Genomic DNA, 26148 nt, shown 5'->3' with positions numbered 1-26148 from the left:
GCTATTCATGTATTTTGGGTAGTAACCATTTATCACACACATGGTTTGCAAATATTTTCTCCTATTCCATAGGCTGCCTTTTCACTCTGTTGATTACGTCCTTTGTTAGGCAGCAGCTTTTTAGTTTGATGTAATCCCAATTGTCTATTTTTGTTTTTGTTGCCTGTGCTTTTCTTTCTTCGGTCCTTTTGAGACTCCATATGAATTTTAGGATTTTTTTCTATTTCTGCAAAAAAATGCCATTGGAATTTTTATAGAGATGCCCTGCATCTACAGACTGCTTTGGGTAATATGAACATTCTTAACAATATTAAGCACTGTACTTCATGAACATGGGATGTCTTTCCGTTTATTTTCATCTTCGACATCCTTCAGCAGTGTTATGTAATTATCAGTGTACAAATCTTTGGCCTCCTTGACTAAGTTTAACCCTAAGTTTTATCCTTTCTGATGCTACTAGAAGTGTTTTCTAAACATATTTTTTGGACTTTTCATTGCTATGCATAGAAACAGCTGACTTTCATGTAGTGACTTTTTATTATGCAGTTTTGATAGACTTATTAGCTCTATCAGGGTTTGTGTGAGCGCGTGCACACATACGTGTGTATAGGTGTAGTCTTCAGGTTTTCCTACATGTAAGATCATACTGTCTGCCAACAGAGGTAATTTCACTTCTTCCTCTCCTATCGGGATGTCTTTTACTTCCTTTTCTTGCCTGAACTCTCTGGCTAGGGCTTCCAATACTTTGTTCAATGAAAGCGACAAGAACAGGCATCCTCACCTTGTTCCTGGTCTTAAAGGGAAAGCTTTCCGTTTTCCACTACTGGACATGATAGCTGTGGTCTTCTCATTTATAGTCATTACTGTGTTCAAGCAATTTGCTTGTATTCCTAGTTGGCTGTTTTTAATCATGGAAGTGTACCAAATTCTGTCAAATGCTTCTTCTGCACTGAGATGGTCATGTGGTTTCTGCCCTTTATGATGTTAAATCACCCTTGTCTCCTTGGAATAAATCCCACTTGGTCACGGCGCATAATCCCTTCAATGTACTGTTAGTTCTGTGCGCTAGGATCTTACGGGAATTTTCAACATTCACCGGGGATATCTGGTTTATACACTTCCTTTTCCTGTGCTATCTTTGAGAGTTTGGGCCCAGCGTCATGCTGAGCTCCCAGAGTGAGCCTGGGAACGTTACCTCCTCTTCAGCTTTCTGGAAAGGTCTGAGAAGGAATGATGTTGACTTATCTTTCCGTGAGGCCTCTGCCCTGGGCTTATCTTTGTTGGCAGACTTCTGATTACTAATTCATCCCTTTACTAGTAACAGGTTTGCTCAGACTTTTTATTTCTTTATAAATCAGCCTCAGTAGGTCGTATGTTTCTACAAACTGATCCATTTCTCCTCGGTTATCTAGCTTGTTGCTGTGTAACTGTTCACAGCAGTACCTTAAGATCCTCTTTGTTTCTGTGGCATTAGTTGTAATGTCTCCCTGTTCCTTTTTTTGTTACTTGAAACTATTCTCCTTTTCACATAGTCAAGCTAAGGGTCTGTCAGTTTTTTGGATTGTGGGGAAAAAAATCCTCTCCATTTTTAGTTTTCTTCAGTTGTTTTTCTATTCTCTATTATATTTCCTTCTGCCCTTATCTTTATTACTTCCTTCCTTTTGCTAACTCTGGGCTTAGTTTGTTCTTTTCTAAGTTTGTTGAGGTACAGTTAGGTCACTGATTTGATAACTCTCTTCCTTTTTAATGTCAGTGTTTACTGCTAACACCTTAGTACTGCCTTGGCTGCATCCTGTAACTTTCAGTATATTGTGTTTTTGCTTTCCTTTGCCTCAAGCTGTTTTATAGTTTCCACTGTGATTTCTTCTTTGGTCAATTGGTTCTTCAAGAGAGTGTTTATTCAGAAAAGAGCAATGAATCCTAACGTAACACTGAAGAGAGTCACCAAATCACAAGTGAAGAGAACAGAAGAGGAAAGGGGAAAAAAAGACCTACAGAAACAAATCCGAAACAGTTAACAAAACGGCAATAAAAAAATATATACTGGTAATTATCTTAACTGTACACAGACTAAATACTCCAACCAAAACACAAAGACTGGCTAAATGAATACAAAAACAAGACCCATACAACTGCTGCCTACAAGAGACAAACTTCAGATCTAGAGACACATACGAGCTGAAAGTGACAGGATGGAAAAAGGTGTTCCGTGCAAATGGAAATTAAAAGAAAGCTGGAGTTGCGATACTTATATCAGACAAAATAAACTTTAAAGATTGTTATAAGAGACAAAGAAGGACCCTACGTAATGATCACAGGGAACAATCCAAGAAGATACAACAATTGTAAATACATTATGTACCCAACATAGGAGCATCTAAATATATAAGGCAACTATTAACAGACATAAAAGGAGAAATCCACAGTAATACAATAATAGTGGGGGACCTTAACCCCCCCACTACATCAATAAGCAGATCATCCATACAGAAAATCAATAAAGAAATACAGGCCTTAAATGACACCACATGACTTAAATGAGACCACAGGCCTTACATGAGACCACATGGACTTAACTGATATTTATAGAGCATTCCATTCAGAAGCAACAGAATACAAATTCTTCTCAAGTGCACATGGAACATTCTCCAGGATAGATCACATGCAGGCCCACAAAGCAAGCCTCAGTAAATTTAAGAAAATTGAGATCATTATCAAGAATCCTTCAATGAATGAAATCCTTCAAGAATCCTGGTTCTTTAAAAAGATAAATAAAATTGATAAACCTTTGGTCAGACTCATCAAGAAAAACAGGGAGAGAGCCCAAATTAATAAAATCAGAAATGAAAAAGAAGTCAGAACAGACAGCACAGAAATACAAGGGATCATAAGAGGTTACCATGAGCAACTTCATGACAACAAAAAGGACAACTCAGAAGAAATGGACAATTTCTTAGAAAGGTACAGTCTCTGCCAAAACTGAACCAAGAATAAGCAGACAGTATGAACAGACCAATTACCAGCGCTGAAATTGAATCAGTGATTAAAAACTCCCAACAAACAGAAGTCCAGGACCAGACGGCTTCACAGTGAATTCTACCAAGCATTTAGGGAAGAGTTAACACCCATCCTTCTGAAACTATTCCGAAAAACTGCAGAGAAAGGAACACTTCAAAACTCATTCTATGAGGCTATCATAGAATGATAGCAAAACCAGACAAAGATACCAAAACCAGATACCAAAAACAGACAAAGATATCATAAAGAAAGAAAACTACAGGCCAGTTATCATTTATGAATATAGATGCAAACATCCTCAACAAACTACTAGCAAACTGACTCCAACAATACATTAAAAGGACCAAACAGCATGATCAAATGGGATTTATCTCAGAGATACGAGGACATTTCAATATCCGCAAATCAATCAATGTGATACACCACATTAACAAACCGAAGAATAAAAACCATATGATTATCTTAATAGATGTAGAAAAAGCTTTTGATAAAATTCAACATCCACTTATGATACAAACTTCAGAAAGTGGGCATAGAGAGAACATACCTCAACATACTGAAGGCCATATATGACAAACCCACAGCTAACGTCATATTTAATGATGACAAGCTGAAAGCATTTCCTCTAAGATCAGGAACAAGGATCCCCAATCTCGTTACTTTTATTCAACATAGTTTTGGAAGTCCTAGCCACAGCAATCAGAGAAAATAAATAAATAAAAGGAATCCAAATTGGAAATGAAGAAGTAAAACTGTCCCTGTTTGTAGATGACATACTATACACAGAAAATCCTAATGAGGGTACCAGAAAACTATGAGCTCATCACTGAATTCAGTACAGTTGCAGGATACAAAATTAGCTAACAGAACTCAGATGCAAATCTATACACTAACACAAAAAATCAGAGACAGAAATTTACCATCACATCAAAAATAACAGATACAAAATTGTAAACTGACCATACTTCAATTAAAAAAAAAAGTTCAAAAATATGAAGAAAAGAGAATCCTTGTGCTCTGTTGGTGGAAATGTAAACTGACACAGCCACTACGGAGAAGAGTATGGACGTTCCTCAAAAAATTAAAAACAGAACCACCATACAATCCAGCAAAAATAAATCAATAAATAAAAAGTAAAACACCTAGGAATAAACCTACGCCAGGAGGCAAAGGACCTGTACTCCAAAACCTGTAAGAAGCTGATCAAAGAAACGGAAAGTGACACAGAGAGATGGAAAAATACACTGTGTTCTTGGATTGGAATAATCAGTGTTGTTAAAATGGCCTTATTACCCAAGGCAATGTACAGATTCAATGCAATCCCTATCAAATTACCATTGACATTTTTCACAGAACCAGAACAAAAAATGTTAAAATTTGCATGGTAACACAAAAGACCCCAAATAACCAAAACAATCTTGAGAAAGAAGAATGGAGCTGGGGGAAATCATGCTCACTGTCTTCAGACTACATTACAAAGCTACAGTAATCAAAACAGTATGGTACTGGCACAAAAACAGACATAGATCAATGGAACAGGATAGAAAGTCCAGAAAGAAACCCATGCACTTTTGGTCAATTAATCTATGGCAAAGGAGGCAAGAATATACAATGGATAAAAGACAGTCTCTTCAATAAGTGGTGCTGGGAAAACTGGATAGCCACATGTAAAAGAAAGAAATTAGAACATTCTCTGACACCATATACAAAAATAAACGCAAAATGGATTAAAGACCTAAATTTAAGACTGGATACTATAAGACTCCTGGAAGAAAATATAGGCAGAACACTCTTTGACATAAATCACAGCAGTATTTTTTTCAAATCCGCTCCTAGAGTAATGGAAGTAAAAGCAAAAATAAACAGATGGGACCTAATTAAACTTAAAAGCTTTTGCACCGCAAAGGAAACCATAGTCAAACAAAAAGACAACCTAGAGAATAGAAGAAAATATCTGCAAATGACGTAACTGACAAAGGACTGGTTTCCAAAATATACAAACAGCTCACAGAGCTTAATGTAAAAAACACAAACCAACCCAATCAAAAAAGGGGCAGAAGGCCTAAACAGACATTTCTCCAAAGACATCCAGATGGCCAACACGAACATGAAGATACTCTACATTGCTAATTATTAGAGAAATGCAAGTCAAAATTACAGTGGGGTATCACCTCACACCAGTCAGAATGGCCATTATTAAGAAGTCTACAAACAATAAACACTGGAAAGGGTGTGGAGAAAAGGGAACCCTCCTATACTGTTGGTGGGAATATAATTTGATGCAGCCACTTGGAAAACAGCATGGAGATATTTCAAAAAACTAAAAATAGATTTACCATATGAGCCAGCAAACCCACTCTTGGGCATATATCTGGAGAAAACTCCAATCTGAAAAGATATATTATACACCCCAATGTTCACGGCAGCACTATTTACAATAGCTAAGACATGGAAACAATCTAAATGTTCATTGACAGATGACTGGATAAAGAAGATGTGGTTTATATATACAATGGATTATTACTCAGCCATAAAAAAGAATGAAATAATGCCTTTTGTAGAAACATGAACAGACCAAGAAATTATCATATTAAGTGAAGTCAGTCAGACAGAGAAAAAATATCATATAACACCACTTATATGTGGAATCTAAAAACTACAAAAGATACAAATTTTATTTACAAACCATAAATAGACTCACAGGTATAGAAAACAATGTATGGTTATCAAAGGGGAAAGGTAGGGTGGAGGGATAAATTAGGAGTTTGGGATGAATAGATACCCATTACTATGTATAAAATAGATAAACAACAAAGACCTACTGTATAGCATAAAGAAGTATATTTAATTTCTTGTAATAACATATAATGTAAAAGAATCTGAAAGAAATACATATATATATATATATATATATATATATATATATCTCTGAATTGCTTTACTATAGACCTGAAACTAACAATATAAATCAACTACACTTTTGTGATTTTCCATTCTTATTCCTGTTACTCACTTCTAGTCTCACCACACTGTATTTGGAAAGATACTTGATTTGAATCTTAATTTGTTAAGACTTGTTTGTGATCTAACATGGGATCTATGCTGCAGAGTATGCTGTATATGCTTGAAAAGAATGTATATTCTGCTACTGTTGGGTAGAACATTCTGTATGTTTGCTAGGTCCACTTAGTTTTGTTCAAGATCACTGTCCCCTTAATGATTTTCTGCCTTGATGTTTTATAAATTATTGGAAGTGTGATATTGGTCCCATATTATTATTTATTGCTATTTCTCCCTTCGGCTCTGACAATGTTTACTTCACATAGTTAGATACTCCAATGTTCAATGCACATGTAGTTTTTTGTTGATTTTTCTGCAGTGACATGTGTTGGGTCCTGAAAATATTTTCTTTTTCATATCTTCTATAGGTATTTTCTCTGTGTTTACCATGGGGATTATACAAAACATCTAATTCTAAAAATCTATTTTAAACTGATAATCTAATTTCAATCACATACAAGAACTCTACTCCTTTATATCTCCCGCTCCACTTTTTGTTATTGACGTCACAAATTACATTTTAAAATTCTGTATCCCTTAAGATAATGTTAGTTTTTTTTGTGCTTTTATGTATTAAATTCTACACCTGAATGAAAAGTGATTTTCAGACGACTCTTACAGTATTACAGGATTCCGCATTTATCTCTATATTTATTTTTACCCAAGAACTTTGTGTTTTTGTATGCTTCATGCTACTGTCTAGCGTCCTTTCATTTCAACTTGAAAGACATCTTTAGCAATTTCTGTAAGGCAGGTTGAAGGCGAACTCCCTCAGCTTTCTTTATGTGAGGTCTTTATTTCTCCTTCATATATGAAGGACAGTTTTGCTGGATACGGTAATTTCTGTTGGCAGTTTCCTTCTTTCAGCACTTCATACATATCCTCCCTTCTGGCCAGTAATATTTCTGTTGAGAAATCGCCTGTTAATCTTATGGGGCTGCCTTGTACATAATGAGGTGATTCTGTCTTGTGGCTTTCTAAATTCTTTCTTTGCATTTATAAAGTTTGATTACAATGTGTCTCAGTGTAAGCTTCTTTGGGATCACACTTGTTGGGGTCTTTTGATCTTCTTGAAGGTGAATATCCATTTCCTTCCTCAGACTGGTGAGTTTTTGGCCATGACATCTTCAGATAAGCTCTCTGCCCTAGTCTGCCACTCTTCTATTTCTCAGATTCCCATAATGTCTATGCTGTTCTGCTTGACAGCATCACATAAATCCCTTAGGCCTTCTTCACTTTTCTTTATTCTTTTTCCTTTCTGTTACTCTGACTTGGTAATTTCAATGATCAGTCTTTGAGGTCACTGCTTGTTTATTCTGCTTGACAGAGTCTGCTACTGAGACGCTCCAGTGAGTTTTTCAGTTTGGTTACTGTATTCTTCAGCTCCAGAACCTCTGTTTTTTTTTAAAAAACAGTTTCTATCTCTGTTGATATTTCTTTGTTCATTTATCGTCTCCCTGATTTCTTTAGTCTGTGTTCTCTTAAGGTACATTAAGCTTTTTTAAGAGGATTATTCTGAATTCTCCATCAGGTAATTTATAGACCTCTGTTTCTTTAAGTTTGGTTATAGAGATTTATTTTAGTCCTTTGACTGGGTCATGTTTCCCTGTTCTTCATGTGTCTGATTATCTTTTCATTGTGTTTTGTGTATCTGAAAATGCACTTAAGGGAAATTTCTCCCCCATATTAAACTGTTCTTCTTAAGTGCATTTCAGTCAGTCTGGCTGGAGATTCCCAGCGGGGTCATGGGGGAAAGAGTGTCTTCTCAAACCTCTCATGGAGGATGCACCTTCTTTGGGCTTCTATATGGAATTTCCCAATTCGAGAGGTTTGTGGGTTTCTTTTTCTGGAGTTTGTGGTTGGTCCCTCTAGTGTTTAAATTACTGCAGGCTTTCTGGCTCTGCAGCAAGCTGCTTAGATCTCTCTTGTCCTCTGTGGCCCTCAGGCATCCAAGGTTTGATGGTCCCTATCAGTGCTCTGGGATAGACAAGACAGAACCGAGTCCCCCAAAAGCTGGAACGCATGTTCCAATCTTTTCCCTTCCCAATGGAGAAGCCAGCAGTTGAGTTTTTTTCTCTCCATCAAAAGCAGTGCTGACTTGTGGGAGGGGCTGATGCAGTGGCAATAAAATGGCTTTCCTTATCCATTAAAATGTAGCTATTCTGGGCTTTGAATTTGTCTGGGGTACTACAACTTCCTAACTGATTTCTGGAGGACTCATAAAGGTTTCTTGGAAAGTATGTTTTTTTTTTCTTAACTTTTTTTTATTGATTTATAATCATTTTACAATGTTGTGTCAAATTCCAGTGTTCAGCACAATTTTTCAGTCATACATGGACATATACACACTCATTGTCACATTTTTTTCTCTGTCAGCTACCATAACATTTTGTGTATATTTCCCTGTGCTATACAGTGTAATCTTGTTTATCTATTCTCCAATTTTGAAATCCCAGTCTATCCCTTCCCACCCTCCACCCACCTGGCAACCACAAGTCTGTATTCTCTGTCTATGAGTCTATTTCTGTCCTGTATTTGGAAAGTATGTTCTTGTTAAGCTGATGTCTCTGTGGGGGAACGAGGTCTGTGGCTTCTTATTCTTCTATCTTGCTGCCATCACTCCTAACATATTTTTAAAAATTAAAAGCTATTTAAAAATGCAGATAAATGCTTATGAAAATAGTAAGTAAAAAAGCAGAATTTGATATTATTGATTGATTTTCACTATATATCTCTATTATAAACAGTAAATGAGACATATACAAAAATAAAAAAGGAAATCAGTTATGTTACTGTGGTCACACAGGTGATGCTAATTTTTTCCTATAAATCTGTTTAGTATTAGTATTAATAGTTAAAAAGACTACAGTGCTGATTTTTTTCACTTCATTTTTTTCACTTCTTTAAACTTCTACAAAAAATGTAAATTTTGAAATTAATATTACTTACCTAGTATTTAATTGCTTCTTTATAATTTCTAAGTTTACTGGGGGAAATGAAATGGAAGCATCAAACTTCTTCACTGTTTGAGAGTCACTGCTGTGAGAAAGATCTATGTCTCTTCCCTGGAAATAATATGAAAATTTGTGTTGTTATCACCATCCATTAATCTTACAAATATTAACAGCATGAAAGGAGGTTGGATACATCAAGGTCTTACCAGCTCAAAATTTCATGCCTTTGACATTTTTCACAGTTGGAATAAAATCTTTTTAAAATTCTCACACAGTTTTAAAATTTAGAACTTTAAATCCACATGCAAGAGGCAAATTGCAAAATCTTATTTTTCATAGAAGCTTGGTTCTCAGTGTTTTTAAAGCTAATTCTGTTTATGATCTAATATACTCTCAAAATACCAAATACCTGTTTTCTATGATAGAAGCTGCCTCCTAACTCCAGTCTACTCAGAGGAAATCAAATGGAAGTCTCCTAGTGGGTTTTCTCGGTAAAGCATCTGATTTTACTTCAGCTGCCATTACCTGGATTTTGTTACTTTATCCTCTTTTGCCCCCAAACCCTAAACATCTTTCAAAGACTCATTCAAATTTGACCAGGTTTTTCAAAACCTCATCTACCTTCTCACCTACAAACCTGATCACTCACTCGCTCCATTGTGCCATCTCAGGGTACTGAACACAATTGTCACAGAACTTGTAAGATTTCACTGTAATTATTTTTATCTGTCCTTCCCCTGTAAAGACTGCACAGCCTCTTGTCTACCACTGTTAAGCGGCTATAGTGGCTACCAAGTGATAGAAAAAGAGAGGTTCAGGTGCTAGTATCCCAAACCTGTGAGTATCACCTTGAGTGGTAAAAGACGTGAGTAAGCTAAGAATCTGGAGAGGAGCTTATCCCGGATTATCCAGATGGGTCCTAACTGGAATTAAACATACCCTCATAGGGCAGAAGGAAAGGAAGTTTTGGGATGCAGGAAAATGAGGTCATTGAAGACGGAGTAGAGAGATGTAGCTATATGCCAAGGAATGCCAACAGCCCCCAGGGGCTAGAATAGTGAAGGAATAGATTATCCTCTAGAGCTTTTTGGATGGAGTATAGATAACCGAACTCCTTGATTCTGGACTTCTGGCCTCCAGAAGAGTGAGAAAATAGAATTCTGTTGTTTTAAGCCATTCACTTTGTAGTAATTTGTTACAGCAGTCACAAGAAACAAATACTGTGGCATGCAGTAAATCTTTAACAAAGGAATCAGTAAACGCACCCACATTAGTAATAAAAATGCAAATCAAATAAACTTTTTGAGATTCCATTCTCACCAACTAAATCTTCACCTAAAGCTGGTAAGATTATTGTGAAACACTCCCTTAATATCGGTGGCACTACAGATTGATTTAAAATTTCTCTAGAAAGCAACAAAGAAAAATACAGTAAGTGCCATTAAAATGTTCATCTTCTTTATTAGTAATACCATTCTTGGCCATTACCTAAAGAGAGCAGTTGAAAAAACACATCAGAAGAAAAGAAAAAGAAGGAAGGAAAAAAACCAAGCAAATATTTACCAATTCTTACCAATAATGGCAAAAATATTCAGATTGCATATAACCTAAAATGTTCGCTAAAAAAAAAAAGGCTCAAAAAATTACAATTAATCGACTCCAATAAATACGCAACTTTAAAAATCAGTCATTATTTTAATTATGTAGAAACGGGGAATCAGAATTCAAAACTGTATGCATATTGTGGTTCCCAAACTGTGTACTAAAGTATTCCAATGAACTCAAAAGGGCGCTGTGAGATATTTTAAATTTTTTTAGTGAAACGTAACAATAGTCAATATTTGTTGGAACTACTAGTTCTAAACAGTTCAGTTTCAATATTAGATTGTGCTACATTCCTTCTGATAGTCTTACTAGTGAAGCTGGGCTTCTGGTAAATGAAAAAAAAAAAAAGTAATGACTGAAAATCAACGTGAAAGAGGAGATGGGATCACAGCGTCCAATCGGATCCCAAGGTGCGACAAGTCACGCAATGTTCAACAGGTGGACACATCCCACTGTGGTCACTTAGTAGAACTATTTTTTCTTCAATTTATCTGTAGTATTTTTTCTAAATAGCGACTAAGTTATTAGGAAATAACCTAATTAAATTCTACGGAACTAACTACTTCATAAATGGAATTGCTTTGAAATTCTCTTGGCCTGGGGTTCCATAAGATTACTGAGACACTAAGGGCTCCATGAATGAGAAAGTTTGGGAAATTCTGATGTACACTATGACAGCAAGTCAACAAATACTTCAAATAAAAAGAAATTATGCAAACTCAAGCCGTTAAGAGTAAGGACTACAGCATGCTTTTTTCTCAAAGTACTGTTTAAATCTGTTACTATACTGAGTTCACTAAAAACGGAGGGGGAAATCAAGTCTATTATAATCACAGAGTCAAAATCATTTCTCTGGTCAGAGATTTCTAAATTACAACCAAAGGCTTACCTTAGTTTTTTAGTTTTAATAACATGAAGGTCTTACAGTACTTCCTTGCTTAGAAGAGTAAAAAATCTTTCAAAGCATTCCTATTAAAAAGATTAAATATAAAACCCTGCATTTGTTATACAATTTATAAGCACTTGGATTTAGATTAATCATTTTGAGCCTTACAGCCATCTATTCTGGTAGCAGCACTATCACTCCCACATTATTGATGAGAAAACTGAGATTTAGAAAAATTAAATGATTTGCTCAAAGCCATACAAGCATTTACTGAGCACTCATAATATTAGGCACTGTGGAATATAACACTAAAAAAAAAAGTTAATAATTCTTGACCTTATGGAGAGTGTATTTTAGTGGCAGAGCCAGAACCCAAATCCAGCACTTTTGACCCCAAATATAGTATTTCTTTTGTTTGCTTGTTAGTTTTAATTCTATTTATTTGTTTAAGCTTCACATTTAATAAGCATTTACCATATAATATATTGTCAGTTATCATAAAATAAAGATATGATTACCCCAAGCAGCTTACAGTATGTGGAGAGTACCTACAATCTAGTGGGAAAAGAACGTAATTCACATGGTACAGCAGGTTAAATGACGGCCTCCCAGAGACAGGTTTACGTCCTAACCCACAGAACCTCTGAATGTGAGCTTATTTGGAAAAAGGGTCTTTGTGGTTGTAATTCAGTGAAGTTATCTCAAGATGAGATCATCCTGGATTATCCAAGTGGGCTCTGAATCCAGTAAGTGTCTTTGTAAGAGACACACAAAGTAGAGGCTCACAGAAGCCCCCGTGCAAAAGGAGGTACAGGTAGAAGTTACGTAGTCACAAAGCAAGGAATACCTGGAGCAACCAGAACTTAGAAAAAGAAAGAAAGTTTTCCACTGGGAGATTTGATGCAATCCCTCTAAAAATACCAATGGAACTTTTCATAGAACTAGAACAAAAAATCCTAACGTTCATCTGGTGACACACAAGAGCCTGAATTAGCCAAAGCAACCTAAGAAAGAAGAACAAAGGCAGAGGTATCAAGCTCCTTGACTTCAAACTACACTACAAATGTAGCTACAGTAATCAGAACAGTATGGAACCGGCACAGAAACAGATACACAGATCAACGGAACAGGACAGAAAGTCCAGAAATAAACCCACGCACTTATGGTCAATTAATCTACGACAAACAAGGCAAGATTATAAAATGGGGAAGAGGCAGTCTCTTCAGTAAGTGGTGCTGGGAAAGCGGGACAACCACACATAAAAGAAAGAAATGACAACATTCTTTAACATCTTATAGAAAAATAAACTCAAAATGGATTAAAGACCTCAGTGTAAGCCCGGGTACAATGAAACCCCTAGAGGAAAACGCAGGCAGAACACGGTGACACAAAGCCAGCAATGGTTTTTTCAAACCAACTCCCAGAGTAATGGAAGTAAAAGCAAAAATAAACGAATGGGACCTAATTAAACTTGAAAGCCTGTGCACAGCAAAGGAACCATGAACAAACAAAAAGACAACCTACAGAATGGGAGAAAGTATTTGCAAATGATGTGACCAACAAGGGACTGATTTCCAAAATACACAAACAGCTTACAGAGCTTAGTATCAAAAACACAAACCAACCCAACCAAAAAGGGGCAGAAGACCTAAACAGACATTTCTCCAAAGACATCCAGATGGCCAACACGAACATGAAAAGATACTCTATATCGCTAATTACTAGAGAAATGCCAATCAAAACTGTAATACACCTCACACCAGTCAGAATGGCCATCATTAAAAAATCTACAAATATAAATGTTGGAGAGATCGTGGAGAAAAAGGAACCATTCTACATTGTTGGTAATGTAAACTGGTGCACCCACTAAGGAGGACAGTATGGCAGTTCCTTAAAAATCTAAAAATAGACTTACTATATGATCCAGCAATCCCACTCCTGGGAAACAGACTACTTACAGATACAAAGAGCAAACTGGTGGTTGTCAGAGGGGAGAGGGATGGGGGTAGGGTGATGCAGCCGAAGGGGATTAAGAGGTACAAGGTTCCAGTTATAAAATAAAGTCACAGGGATGTAATATAGAGTAAGGAATACAGTCAGTTATTCTGTAGTCATTTTGTATGGTGACAGTTTCTAGACTTATGGTGATTCCTTTCATAATGTATTTAAAAGTCAATCACTATGCTGTACATGTGAAACTAACATAATACTGTATGTCAACTCGACTTCAATTAAAAAAAGAAAAAAAAAAAGAAAAGGAAAAATAACTAGAAAAAAGAAGAAAAATAAAAGAATTCATCTCTAAGACTTTCAAAGGGAACACAGTCCTGCCAATACCTTGATTTGAGATGTCTAGCCTCAACAATTGTTGCAAATAAATATCTGTTGTTTTAAGCCATCAAGTTTGTGGTAATTTGCTACAGCAGCCACAGGAAACGTACACATAGTACATAAATTACCTCTGTGATTTTAACTGCTTTCCTCATCTGCTGCTGTTCCCAAATATCCTGATTTGTATCTTCTTGACTTTCTTCGCTTGTCTCTTCATTTTTGGTTGCTAAGGAAAAAAAAAGTTCATGTGTAAATATTCCATATCTTCCCATTCTAACAGCAGCAAACATTTTTGGGGAGCTTATAATGTGCTGGCTTAGCACCTTTTATATGTGTTAACTTATTCTTCACAGTAATTCTGGGACGAAGGCACTATTATCACCCTCACTTTATAAACAAGGAAATTCAGATATCAGGAGGTTAAATAACTTCTCCAAGCACTGTGTTGAACCTGTGACTTGAATGCAGCAATCTGACACTCATCACCAAACTGCCTCACTCAAAACACAATGGGCTCACATACAGAAAAAGCTTAGAAAAAAATGAAACATCTGGTTTTATCAGATTCTCAATTCTACCTAAGAATCTAAATTTGCAAAAATAATTTCTGGGTTAACAGAAACCAAAAGTCCCATTCTAAAATAATATTATTTGAAATGACAATAACTTTGGTAAGACAATATTGTTTACATATGAGAAACGTGAAAATAGTCTTTTGAGAACAAACAATTATTGCCTGAGGAAAACTTTTTACTAGAGCAGGGAAGATTTTAATATATGACACCTAAAATCCCTACAGATGCTTTCATGTTAAAAAAAAATCTTATAAAGGTGACAATGAAAGTTTTCAATATAAAAAAGTAAGATACTATATAATTTTGCTAACCTGCCAAGAAAGATCAAGTGGAGATCAGATAACAGTAAACATTACTGCACATACCCTTTGATGATAACACGTTGATACAGACGTGTATTTCAGAAGCCGTGATGTCAGTGACCTAAACTGGTATTTAAAAAAAACCCTTAAACACCCATAAGACACTACATTATGTTTTTATGGAGTTTTTTTTTTTTTTACCATAATACTATATTCTAATGAAAAATGTTTATACATCATAAATAAATTAAATACGTACTTGTTTCTTCAGCCATTCTTTGCCTAAGCGTCTGAAGCTTTGGGATAAATGGAATTATCTTTTCATGATCATCAGGCTCACTCTCAGAATCTTCACTGTTTTTCTTCGTACCAGAGATGAGGGAGACATGCTTTACATCCAAAGAAATATAGTCCTCTTGGGCCCTGGCCAATTTACGTGTTCTGTAGGCTGCCCGAATAAAAGCTGCATCAGGGATGTTTACTGAAAGAAACAAGGAGGAGGGCATTGAACACAAAACACCAGTAGAAATAAACATTACCAATATTTAAATAAAGGAAAAAAAGCACTATTTTTTCAACTTTTTTCACTATTTTGATATGAATATAACTAAATGATCCAAAATGTGTACCAATGGAAGATAATTATTTTGATAGAGATTAAATATAAATTAGAGAAATGAACCAAATCTAGAAGTATCAGAAAATACAGTGAAACCATTTCCATTTATCTTTTAACTCTCTTATTCACCAGGTGCTGCTGCTGACTTTTCGCTGAGGGCTCACTCGCTCTCATTTCCAGACCCTCTGAAATTATCAGGGCAGGGACGTGGAGAGGGCTGAGCACGGAGTCGCTCAGTCAGGGAGAACTGCAGAGGTCAGAATGGGTGGTAGAGCGGAATGAGTTACAAAGCAAGAAAGATTATACAACGACCTGTTCCTCCCCTTCGGGAATCCAGGCACACAGGGCGTGAGAAACAGACTAAAACCCAGCACACAGTCAAATCAGCCTTCAAGGTCGTGTGGTGATTCTCATATGAATAAACTAAAAGAAAAGTTAAAAAGTATAAAAGAAATAATCAGGTTATTTACCAGGTGAAAAATATTTAAGGGACAGAATCTTTTAAGAGACTTGTTTTATTTTTCCTTTACTTTATACAGTACAAACCACATTAATATAGACTGTATCAACTCAAAATAAGTTTCTGCATGCATGATCTAAGCTGAAATTTAACTTTACACTTCGGAAAAAAAATTGGTTTCTTAAGCAAAATACTAAGGTAAACAAAACAGCAAGAGAAATCTTCATCATTTAAGGACTTCAAAATATTAATCAGGAGTGCCAAGCCACTGAGCAAAATTTTCTAACCATTCCCACAAATCAGTCTAAATTCTTTGAGAAATAAATAGAAAAGGTATTATACGCATGGAGGTGCAGAAATACTCTCATTTTTGAAACAGAAAAAGAGAGAGAGATTTCAGAAATTACAGACCAAAATACTTGACACCAGTCCTAGAAAACAAAAAGTGCTTGAAATAATTATGAAGCGGAAAGTGGTGAGCCCTAGGAACTATAATACATACTCATTAAAAATAAGGAATATCAAACCAAGTGATTTATTTTTTATAAACGAGAATTATTTGCAGGATAGTATCAGGAAAATGATTCAGGTGAGGTGTCTCTTCATCCTCCCGAAGCACTGTGGGCAATGTAAAAGTATACAGAGAAAAAAATCACACAGTGCACTGGATCTTGAACTGGCTGAGTAACTACTCCAGAAACAAAAACATAAACAAAAACCTGATTACGAAGCAATGTAAGGATCTGCAAGATGGCTCTGAATTCTGTCTTGCCTTTTTTAATGATTTTATTGTGAAGTGAATTAAGGCAGGATGACATACCTTTAAAGCTGGAAGTTATAGCTGGCTCAATTTAAAGCAGAATTAAAGTTCAAAAACATCACAGCAGGTTCTGCATCAGCGTTTACTGACCCTTGCTACACGTCAGACCCACCCAAGAAGGCTGACAGTCCGCTGCTAATCAGGCTTCCATCCCAGAGATTCAGACTCAGTTGATCTGAGGTAGAGCTGAGCCGCAGGATGTTTTCACAGCCCCCACGGGACTTCACTGTACAAGCCGGGTCAAGCTGACACACTTAAGTTCAAATACTCAAGCGCGTGAGCACAGAAACAGGAACACTTCACTGGAAGTGACTCGGCTGCGAGTGCCCTGGTGGGGCTTAAGGGCTTAATGGATGGATCACAGGCCATGGACTCACTAGCGAGATACTGCTCTTACTATAAAGCCAGTCCTTTCTCAAGCTACAATAAAGAAGTAAAAGTTCAAGGAAGAATACTCTTTCCTGTCCTGTCTATACATCTAACACCTAGCTGAAGGGTTCCCACACAGCAGACGCTGGTCAGACATGGGATGAATTAATAATGTTAGCATATTGTTTTATAATAATAAAAACAGTTTTACAGACTTAGAACTCACAAGTAATTTTCACATACATCATGCTATCTAAAGAGTAGAGGTTAGGAGAGGGATCAAGACGGCAGAGCAGGAGGACGTGGAGCTCACGTCCCTCATAAACACATCAAAAATTCGTCTACATGTGTAACAGCTCTCAGAAAACCAACTGGAAACGGGCAGATCTCCCACATAACCAAAGCTGCAAGAGGCTCTCCATGTAACTGGGCAGGACAGGGGAATAAAAAGGCATCAGGACGGGACCGGCATCCTTGGGAGAGGTCTGTAAGGGAGAGGAGGTTCACACAGGCAGACTCTCACCTGGGAAGCCCCCTGCCAGCTGGGAAATCCACTGGGACAGACAGAGGGGCTGGGGAAGCCTAGATTCTTCTGTGAGGAATGCCGGCATGCTGGCTTGCTAACAATGAGGGTGGAGAGGACCAGTGCTAGTGACTGTCACCTTGTGGCACTTCCCAAGCTTCCCCTGACCTCCCAAACCCAAGCGTGCATCAGGCAGGGTCACAAATACACCAAGTGCTGAATCTCAGGCAGACAGGCCCTGGGAGAGGCCTCCATCTACCTGTGTGGCGGCAGCCCGGAGGGACGGGGATGTGGTCCAGGCTGAACAATGGAGCCCGCTGTCAAGTGCACATGGTAGGCGTGGGTCCGGCTGTGGCAGACTTAGTCAGAGAGCACACCAGGCGGTACCACAGAAGTGCACAGTGGCTGGGCGTTGAGGCTCGGGTGGACAGGCCCTGAGCAGGAGTGTGCGGAGATTCACTTCCTGGTGGGAGTGCTCCAGTCCTGCCTACTCCACACCTCAACTTGGAGACAGAATTGGGGCTGACGGGTTCTGGGACAGGGCTGACACAGAGGCAGCCCAGGTCCCAGGCAGCAGCACGACCACCTTGATCCCACAGCCACAGGGCCCAGGCCTCCAGCTCCAGCCCACTCTAAACCACAGCCTAGTACTAGGTCTGACGAATGTAACGGAGAAAGGGACACAGCCCTGTGCTGCTTCTGGGTGGAACCGCAGTGCCTGCGTGAGTGGCACACAGGTCCACCGTGACCACACAGTGGCCTTGCATCTGTTTTTGTCAGAAGTGGTCTTAGGCTTCATTAGACTGAAGAGAGTCCACAGCACAGATGAGTTATGCACCTCTGAGCTAGAGCAGAAAGCCAAGTGAGTATCACTGGCTTTTCAGGCCATGAAGTCTTTGTCACAACTTCTCAACTCTGCCATTTTGTCTGCAGTCAAAAGCAGACACAGACAATCCATAACTGAAGGAGCATGGCTTTGTTTTAATAAAACTTTAGTCACAAGAGCAGGTAGTGAGCCAGATTTGGCCCACAGGTGGTAACTTCCCAACCCCTGAACTGGACTTAACTTTCTAAAACACAAATGTGGTCATGTCACTTATTTGCATAAAATTTTCAGTAGTTCTCTCAAAACCCTGTATTATTTCACTCCAGTGTGTCCCTCTGCTTTCTTTTTGTTCTTCTTTCTTAAAACTTTAATCAAGTATTTTCAGTTCAAAAACTACTTTTAGTTCTCCACACATGCTATTTTTTTTCTTAGAGTTTTATATATGCTACATCCTGCACCTGAAACATCCTCACAGACGAATTCTTACCACCTTCCAGACACTGGCATGAATCACCCAGTACAGCACAGCTGTTAAGAACCAGGCTCTGGAGCAGACTAGCTCTGCCTCGTACAAGCCATCAGACCCTGGGCACGTTACGGAACGTAAATGAGCAGGCAACTCTGGCACTCGGATAATCAATAGTAATCACTTGTCCATACTTCACTAGAGTTTAGCAATAAGAAGAATCACTGGTATAGAAAATACTAATACTATAAATAAAGCTCTTAACGAAAATTACAAAAATTACCAACCTACTGATGAAACTTCTTCTTCTTCCAGAGAGCTAGAGCCACTGGAAAATGAACTCTGATCATCTTTACTTTCTGAAGAATGATGTGTTCCATCCTCTTTGTCTGTTGGAAGATCTACCGCTCTGGATTCTAACAGGACATTTTTAAAATAAAACAAGAAAGATTCAAGATGTGGAATTAATAATTGAAATTATAAACAACACATGGCATATGTAAAACATGGTGTTTTAATTTTACTCCACATATTTGAAGTAGATGTGCAGATCTTTCCTTAACTTTCATCCTTTCTGAAATCAATGGAAAAGCTAATAAATGTACAAAGATTTATCCTATTTGTACTATCTACTTTCTAGTAAATACTCCCTTAAAGAATGAAATGAAAAGAGGAGAGGGAACATAAGAAAAAAAAGAAAATGACAAAAATGGAAAAAATACTTAAAACAGAAAAGAAACATAGTGGTAGAGAGTAAGTAAAAAAAGAAGAGAATACTTAATGCATACTTGCTACGTGCTAGCCATACTGAAGTCTGTTTTACAAGGTTTATTTCCTTTAATACTCACAATTCTATAAAGTAAATTACTGATGATGACACTAAGGATTGGAGAGGCTAAGTAACATGTCCAGCGTCACAAAGTTACTAAATAGAGAAGCAGGACTCTCACTCTAATTTCATACAACTCTGGAACTTAGGCTCTCAAATTTAAGCATTACGTCACATTTCAATGGCTGCTGTTAAGAAGTACTGTAATGAGCTGTGGTCTCAAATCAAATCATGGATGTGTTTCCATTGTGTCATTCTGGAAAGGAGCCAATCTAGTAAACAAAGATAACCTTAAGAGATAACACCCATGGGCTGATATGAGAACTCAGTGAGCAAAATATAAAGGAATTCATAGTATTATTGACAAAAAAGGACTTGTTAGTTCACAATTACTTTGTAAGATTCATTAATAACCTTAATACTTAAATACTTTAAGTATTTAACAGTGTTACATAAGACTACATAAATAGTGCTCTTTATCTTAAAAACGTCCCTTAATTAGAAGACCTATATACATTTCAAGAAAGTCTGGAGTAAGATCAAAACTTAAAAGACAAAGGAATATAGCTACAACTTACATCTATCTTAGTTACTGCTGCTTATGACAACAACTACATCTTCCTGTAGTGAAGCTGAAGTCAAGTCACACCAAAGCAGTGGTTCTCAGAGTGTGGTCCAGGCCCCCTTGGAGGTCCCTCAAACCCTTTCAGAGGGCTTTAAAACCAAAACTACTTTCATGACAATATTAACATGTGACTTCCATTTTTCACCCTGGGAATGTTTACATAAGGAAGCAAAAGCAGTGGTGGACAAAACTCCTGATCTCTTAGTTTAAATCAAGGCAGTGATACCAAAATCTGCAGAAGCAGCCACCGTATTCTTTGCCACCACGCATCAGCAAGAAAAATAGTCAGTTTCACTTATGGTTCTTAAAGAAGCAATACAAATTAATTTTATTAAATCTTAACCTTGAGTACATTATCTTTTTAATGTTCTGTGGATCAGAATGGAAACATGCATAAAGCATTTCTGGGGCATGCTGAAACGCAACGGCTGGCTCAAGGAAAAAGCGCTTGTGTTATGCAACTGCAAGTTCAGCTTAGCCACTGTCTTTAGGAGGAATACCATTTATTCAGATACGGATGTATGACATTTTCTCAAAGATTAGTAAACTTGTGACTATCACTTCAACAATCAGAGATTTCAAGTGAAGACTGTATGTAATTCCAGTAATTCAAGTGCACTGTAAATTCCATAGCTTTCTAATATTTAAAAGATTGATGATACTAGTAGTATCATTAAGAGAGTTTTTCTGGATGTTGTGTCAAGTGTACCAACATTTGCAAAAACTTCAACTCAGTGAACCAATACTTTCCAGAGAGTATTCCAAGGGGTATTTTCCCCAAAGTGCAAAACACACCAACAGGTTTTAATCTAATGGAGTACAAAAAAATTGACCGATATGGTTTCAGTTTCCACTTGAAAACTAACTTTTGAGAACCTATTACTTGTTGAACTTTGTTGTAACATTAAAGCAGAATACCGTCAGTGAACGACTAGGTTAAGTAATCTTAACCACCTACCTGAGGTTTTCAACCTTCAAACAAAGTAACATATTTCAACACACTGAACACAGAAACAGCTTTGAGAATTTCGCTGTCTTCCATTAAGCCTCACATTAAAGAGACTTGCAAATTGAAAACAATGTCACTCTTACTATTTTTGGGAAAATAGTTATTTTTCACAAAAATGTTTCTTATTCTTACATGTAATTAGTTAATTTAAAAAGAATTAATAAAAATTATCTTAATTCCTAATATGGTAAATATTATACATGTAATCCACCAAAACAAAAGCTCTTTGGGATCCTTAACAATTTTTAAGAGTACGAAGGTATGTCCTTACACTCTTACCAAAGCACCAAAAACTTTGCGAGGCACTGTTCTAGGAGGCAAGAGAAAAGGCAACTCTCCGCCTCAATTCTCCCTATTAAAGTTTACCCAGACCACTTACGTAGATATAAAATACAAATAAATCATCAAAACTTCAGGTAAATAGGTGATTACAATAATGACTAAGAAATCACGTCGACTAAAATTAGTGGGGAGAAATTTTTTTCTTTACCTCAAGACTAACCGAAAACTGTATTATTATTAAACTCAAATTCAAACCAGAACGTATCTTACATAAAGTTTATGCTGCTTGAATTCTATTTCTAAGAACGTCAATACCCTTCAAAATGACTACCATTTGGTAGTCTACAGTGTCACCAATCTACTGTGGCACGGTTTTCCCCTTTAAATTGCAGATTAAGAAAGCAAAAGGAAATGTCCCAAAGCTTGTCACCTAGTTTTTTTAACTGTACCATTCTGGTTAAGCGTTTTGTAAACAAAATAATTGAGGACGTTTCTAGAAAGTACTTCCACCTACCTAAGAGTACTAACAATTTTTTAGCTCTCCTGTGACGATTTAGGTTCTTCGTAAACACCCAGCACAGCACGAAAGCTGCAACGGGAAGGTTCACCTGACGGCGCAAGCACAGACGAGCCCCGAGCCGCACAGGGCCTTCCCACGCCCCCAAAAGCCCGGCGACCGGACGGACGGCGGGCGGGAGCTCGCGGGCAGCCTAGCTCCGGGGTCCCGCGTCACCGTGGTGCGCCGCGGGTTACGGAAACCCCTAGAGAGCCGCGCCCTCCGACCCCAGGCGCCCCCGCCCCCCATCCCCGCGTCACCTGCGCCGCCCGACCCCGGGCGCCCCCATCCCCGCGTCACCTGCGCCCCCCGTCACCTGCGCCGCCCCTCGACCCCGGGCGCCCCCGCGTCACCTGCGCCGCCCGAGCCGCCGCGCCCGCGCGCAGCCGCTCGCGCCGCAGGCCGGGAACTCGCCCAGACTCGGCCCCGGCCCCGGGCCCCGCTCCGCGCCCAGCGGGGCCGCTCCGCCGCTGCCGCGCGGCCTCCTCCAGACGGCAGCCCTTCCTCCGCAGGGCCCGGCGCGGCCCGCTCTCCCGCCGCCCCGGGTTCAGCAGATGGCTCCTGCGCGCCGTCGCTGTCACTAGAGTCGGCTCGGCGCTGCCGGAAAGTCCTCCTCGGCCTGAGCGCCATGGCGGACCCCGCGGCGCCGCGCGCAGGCTCGCTTCCGCGTCCACTCAGACGCGCGCCCCCGCCTTGCCGCTGCGTGCGCGCTCCCGACGCGCGCGCCTTCTCGCCCGCTTCGTCATGCGCGTGCGTGCTTTGCTCCCTTCGCTCTGTTCCCCCGAGATCCGTTCCCAGGCTTGGGGGCTGGGGATACAGGGCGTTCTCTGCACGGCCGGCTTGTGGAGATGGTTGCGGAGGGATTCCCGCGGACTCCCCGATCTGGGTGCCACGGCGAGCAGCGCTTACAGGCTCTCCTTGTTGCAAACCCTGTCTGGGAATCAGGCGTTACGCCCACATCTTGGACTGGGACTGAATCAGCTCTTCTTCCTTGTGAGAGTGAAGTTCTCTCTCCAACTAAGAATTAAAACAAACGAACAAAACCACAGGAGTGAGTGAGTGAGTGAGTGTGTGTGTGTGTGTGTGTGTGTGTGTGTGTGTGTGAGTGAGTGACTGTCGCTGAAAGCTAAGCAGTAAAATCTACACACAAATGGTAAGCGCACAAATAAGCAAAAATCAAATGATTGCTTCCAGTCACCAAGGTTTCAATCGAGCCTGGTTTAATAATTTGGTACATAAGAAAAAAAAAGTATCTGAAAAATGGGGATGTTGTTTAAAAAGAAGCGCAGAGATAAGAAAGACGGCCCCACAGAATTACACACAGAAACGGGAAAAGAGCAACCAGAGAGTAAGCAGCCTTTCCAGGTATTAATAATCACCACTACCTTGTATTATTTGCTCTTTCTCATGAATACTAGGAAGTTTTCTCCCGAGAGAGCATGGGTAACGCCATACGCCTTATTTGCCCCCATCGTGCTCACTCACAATACTCGCTTACTAAGTCAATCAACTAGTTAATACGAGACTTTGCATTATTCACCTTTTATATAATTCAAGACTGCAAAGGTTAATAATTGAAGAAAATTGGCAAATGAAGTATTCCCAGCTTTTGGAAATCGGTGTCATGGATACCAAGACCGTTTTTCCCCTGGTGAAATGACATTTTTATTCAGCGTCTCTGGCCATTGATCAGTGGGTTCTGAGCACCCTCTAGTGAGAAATGTGCTACTTACAGAAGGATTGTGTCACTCTTGGCATTCTTTCTCACTATAGAGCTATTTTTTTCATTCTCTCTTGTTATAAGTAATGGATGTATGTTTGTTTTTAAGCCAACCTATGTCAAACTTTCTCAGAGAACAAAATTTTGGGAAGTCATATTTATAAGTAAAGTATCACTCTCTCCTTTGGGAATTAAAAATATGTATATCGTGTAAATGCTTTCATGAAAGTATGGACCTAATTGTGTTTTCATTTTTCCAGCATCTATTTTTGAGCACTTTCTATGATGGAAGCCTTGTCCTTGAATCAGCGGGTCACAATAAGCATGGGGGTCCTGCTCCTGAAGGTCAGGTGCTATTATTCAAATTAGCCTAATTACAGGTTGGCTTGTTGGAAATTACTTTTTTACAAACACTTAACGTGAGGTATACCCTCTTAACAAAATTTTAAGTGCACAGTTAATTGTAAACACAATGTTGTACAGCAGATCTCTAAAATGTTTTCTATTTAATTGACACTTTTTTACCTGTTGTACATGAACTCCCCATTCTTCCTCCTCCCAGCCCCTGGCAACCATGATTTTCCTTTCTGCTTCTATGACTTTGGCTCTTCTTGATACCTCATGTAGGTGGAATCATGCAGTATTTATCCTTCTGTGACTTAGCATAATGTCCTCAAAGTTCATCCATTTTGTCCCATGAAGCAGGAGTTCCTTCTTTTTAAAAGCTGAATAATATTCCATTGTGTGTACATACCACATTTTCTTTACTGGTTCATTGGACAATGGACATTTAGGTTGTTTCCACATCTTGGCTATTGTGAATAGTGCTGCAATGAATGTGGGAGTGCAAATAATGTCTTCAAGATCCTGTCTTTTTAATTCTTGTGGATAAATGCCCAGAAGTGGGACTGTCAGATCATACGGTAGTTTTATTTTTAATTTTTTGAGGGACTTCCATACTGTTTTCCATAGCAAGTGCACCTTTTCACATTCCCACCAACAGTGTGCAAGCTTTCCAGTTTCTCTGTAACCTTGCCAACCCTTGTTGATTGTTGATTGACTGATCGATACTGGCCACCCTAACAGCTGTGAAGTGATATGTCATTGTGATTTGGATTTGCATTTCCCTGACAAGATTAGCGATGTTGAGCATCTTTCACATTGGCTTCTTTGGAGAGGGTCTGTTCAAATCTTTGCCCACTTCAAAATTGAGTTATTTGGCTTTGTTGTTGTTGGTAGTTTTTGTCATTGAGTTGTAGCAGAACCTTATATATTTTGGATACTAATCTCTTATCAGATACACGGTTTGCAAAATTTTTTTCTCTTTTCATAGGTTGCCTTTTCACTCTGTGGATTGTCTCCTTTGCTGCACAGAAGCTTTTTAATTTGATACAGTCTTACTTGTCTATTTTTGATTCTATTTCCTGTGCTTTTGGCATCATATCCAAGAAATCTTTGCCAAGAACAATGTCATGAAGATTTTTCCCTTACATTTTCTTTCAAGAATTTTACAGCTTATAATCTTACATTTAAGTGTTTTACATATTTTGAATTGGTTTTTGTGTATGGTGTAGGATAAGGGTCCAATTTCATTCTTTTGTGTGTGGATATCCAGTTTCCCCAACACTATATGTTGAAGAGACTATTCTTTCCCATTGTGTATTCTTGGCACCTTTGTCAAAGATCAGTTGACCATACATGTGTGAGTTTATTTCTGGATTCTCTATTCTGTGTCATTGTGCTACATGGTCTATATGTCTGTCTTTACGGAAGTAACATACTGTTTTGATTTCTGTAGTTTTGTAATATGTTTAAAAATTAGGAGATGTGATGCCTTCAACTTTGTTTTCTTTCTTAAAGTTGTTTTGGCTCTTTAAGGTACTCTGTGGTTCCATATGAATTTTAGGGTTGTTTTCCTGTTTCTATAAAAGGTGCCACTGGGATTTTAAAAGGGATTGGTTTGACTATGTAGATTGTTTTGGGTAGTTATGGACATTGTAACAAAATTGTCTTCCAATTCATGAACACAGGTTATCTTTCCATTTATTTGTGTCTTTTTCAATTTTTTTCATCAGTGTTTTGTGATTTTCAATGTATAAGTCTTTCACCTCCCTGGTTAAGTTTATTCCCAAGTATTTTTTTCTTGATGATGGATTGTTTTCTAAATTTTCTTTTTGGATTGTCCATTGTTAATGTGTAGAAATGCAACTGATTTTTGTATGTTGCTTTTTATTCTGCAATTTTTAAAAATTTATGTATTCTTTCTAACTGTGTGCGTGTGCGTGTGTGTTTATTCTTTAGAGTTGCCTATAT

At 38.3% G+C, this 26148-nt stretch overlaps 1 protein-coding gene across 5 annotated transcripts in view; it reads right to left on the bottom strand.

Annotated features, from left to right (window-relative positions):
- Positions 1-22778, bottom strand: part of GCFC2 (GC-rich sequence DNA-binding factor 2) — a 51698-nt gene extending 28920 nt beyond the window's left edge. For 2 of the 5 annotated variants that reach the window (XM_074354386.1, XM_074354387.1), the window contains exons 1-7: positions 22469-22778; positions 22074-22148; positions 19102-19230; positions 15663-15773; positions 14991-15212; positions 13983-14080; positions 9028-9143 (exon numbers count right to left, since the gene is read on the bottom strand). In XM_074354386.1, coding sequence (XP_074210487.1) covers positions 9028-9143; positions 13983-14080; positions 14991-15212; positions 15663-15773; positions 19102-19230; positions 22074-22148; positions 22469-22745 — 1028 coding nt within the window. In that variant the 5' untranslated portion in view covers positions 22746-22778. The remainder of the gene's footprint in view (positions 1-9027; positions 9144-13982; positions 14081-14990; positions 15213-15662; positions 15774-19101; positions 19231-22073; positions 22149-22468) is intronic. The other 3 variants (XM_074354389.1, XM_074354388.1, XM_074354390.1) reach the window with 3 other exon arrangements.
- Positions 22779-26148: the final 3370 nt, after the last annotated feature.

Source organism: Camelus bactrianus, chromosome 28 (assembly GCF_048773025.1).
Source record: "Camelus bactrianus isolate YW-2024 breed Bactrian camel chromosome 28, ASM4877302v1, whole genome shotgun sequence".
NCBI classification, from domain to species: Eukaryota; Metazoa; Chordata; class Mammalia; order Artiodactyla; family Camelidae; genus Camelus; species Camelus bactrianus.
This window is presented reverse-complemented; position numbering and strand designations above follow the sequence as displayed.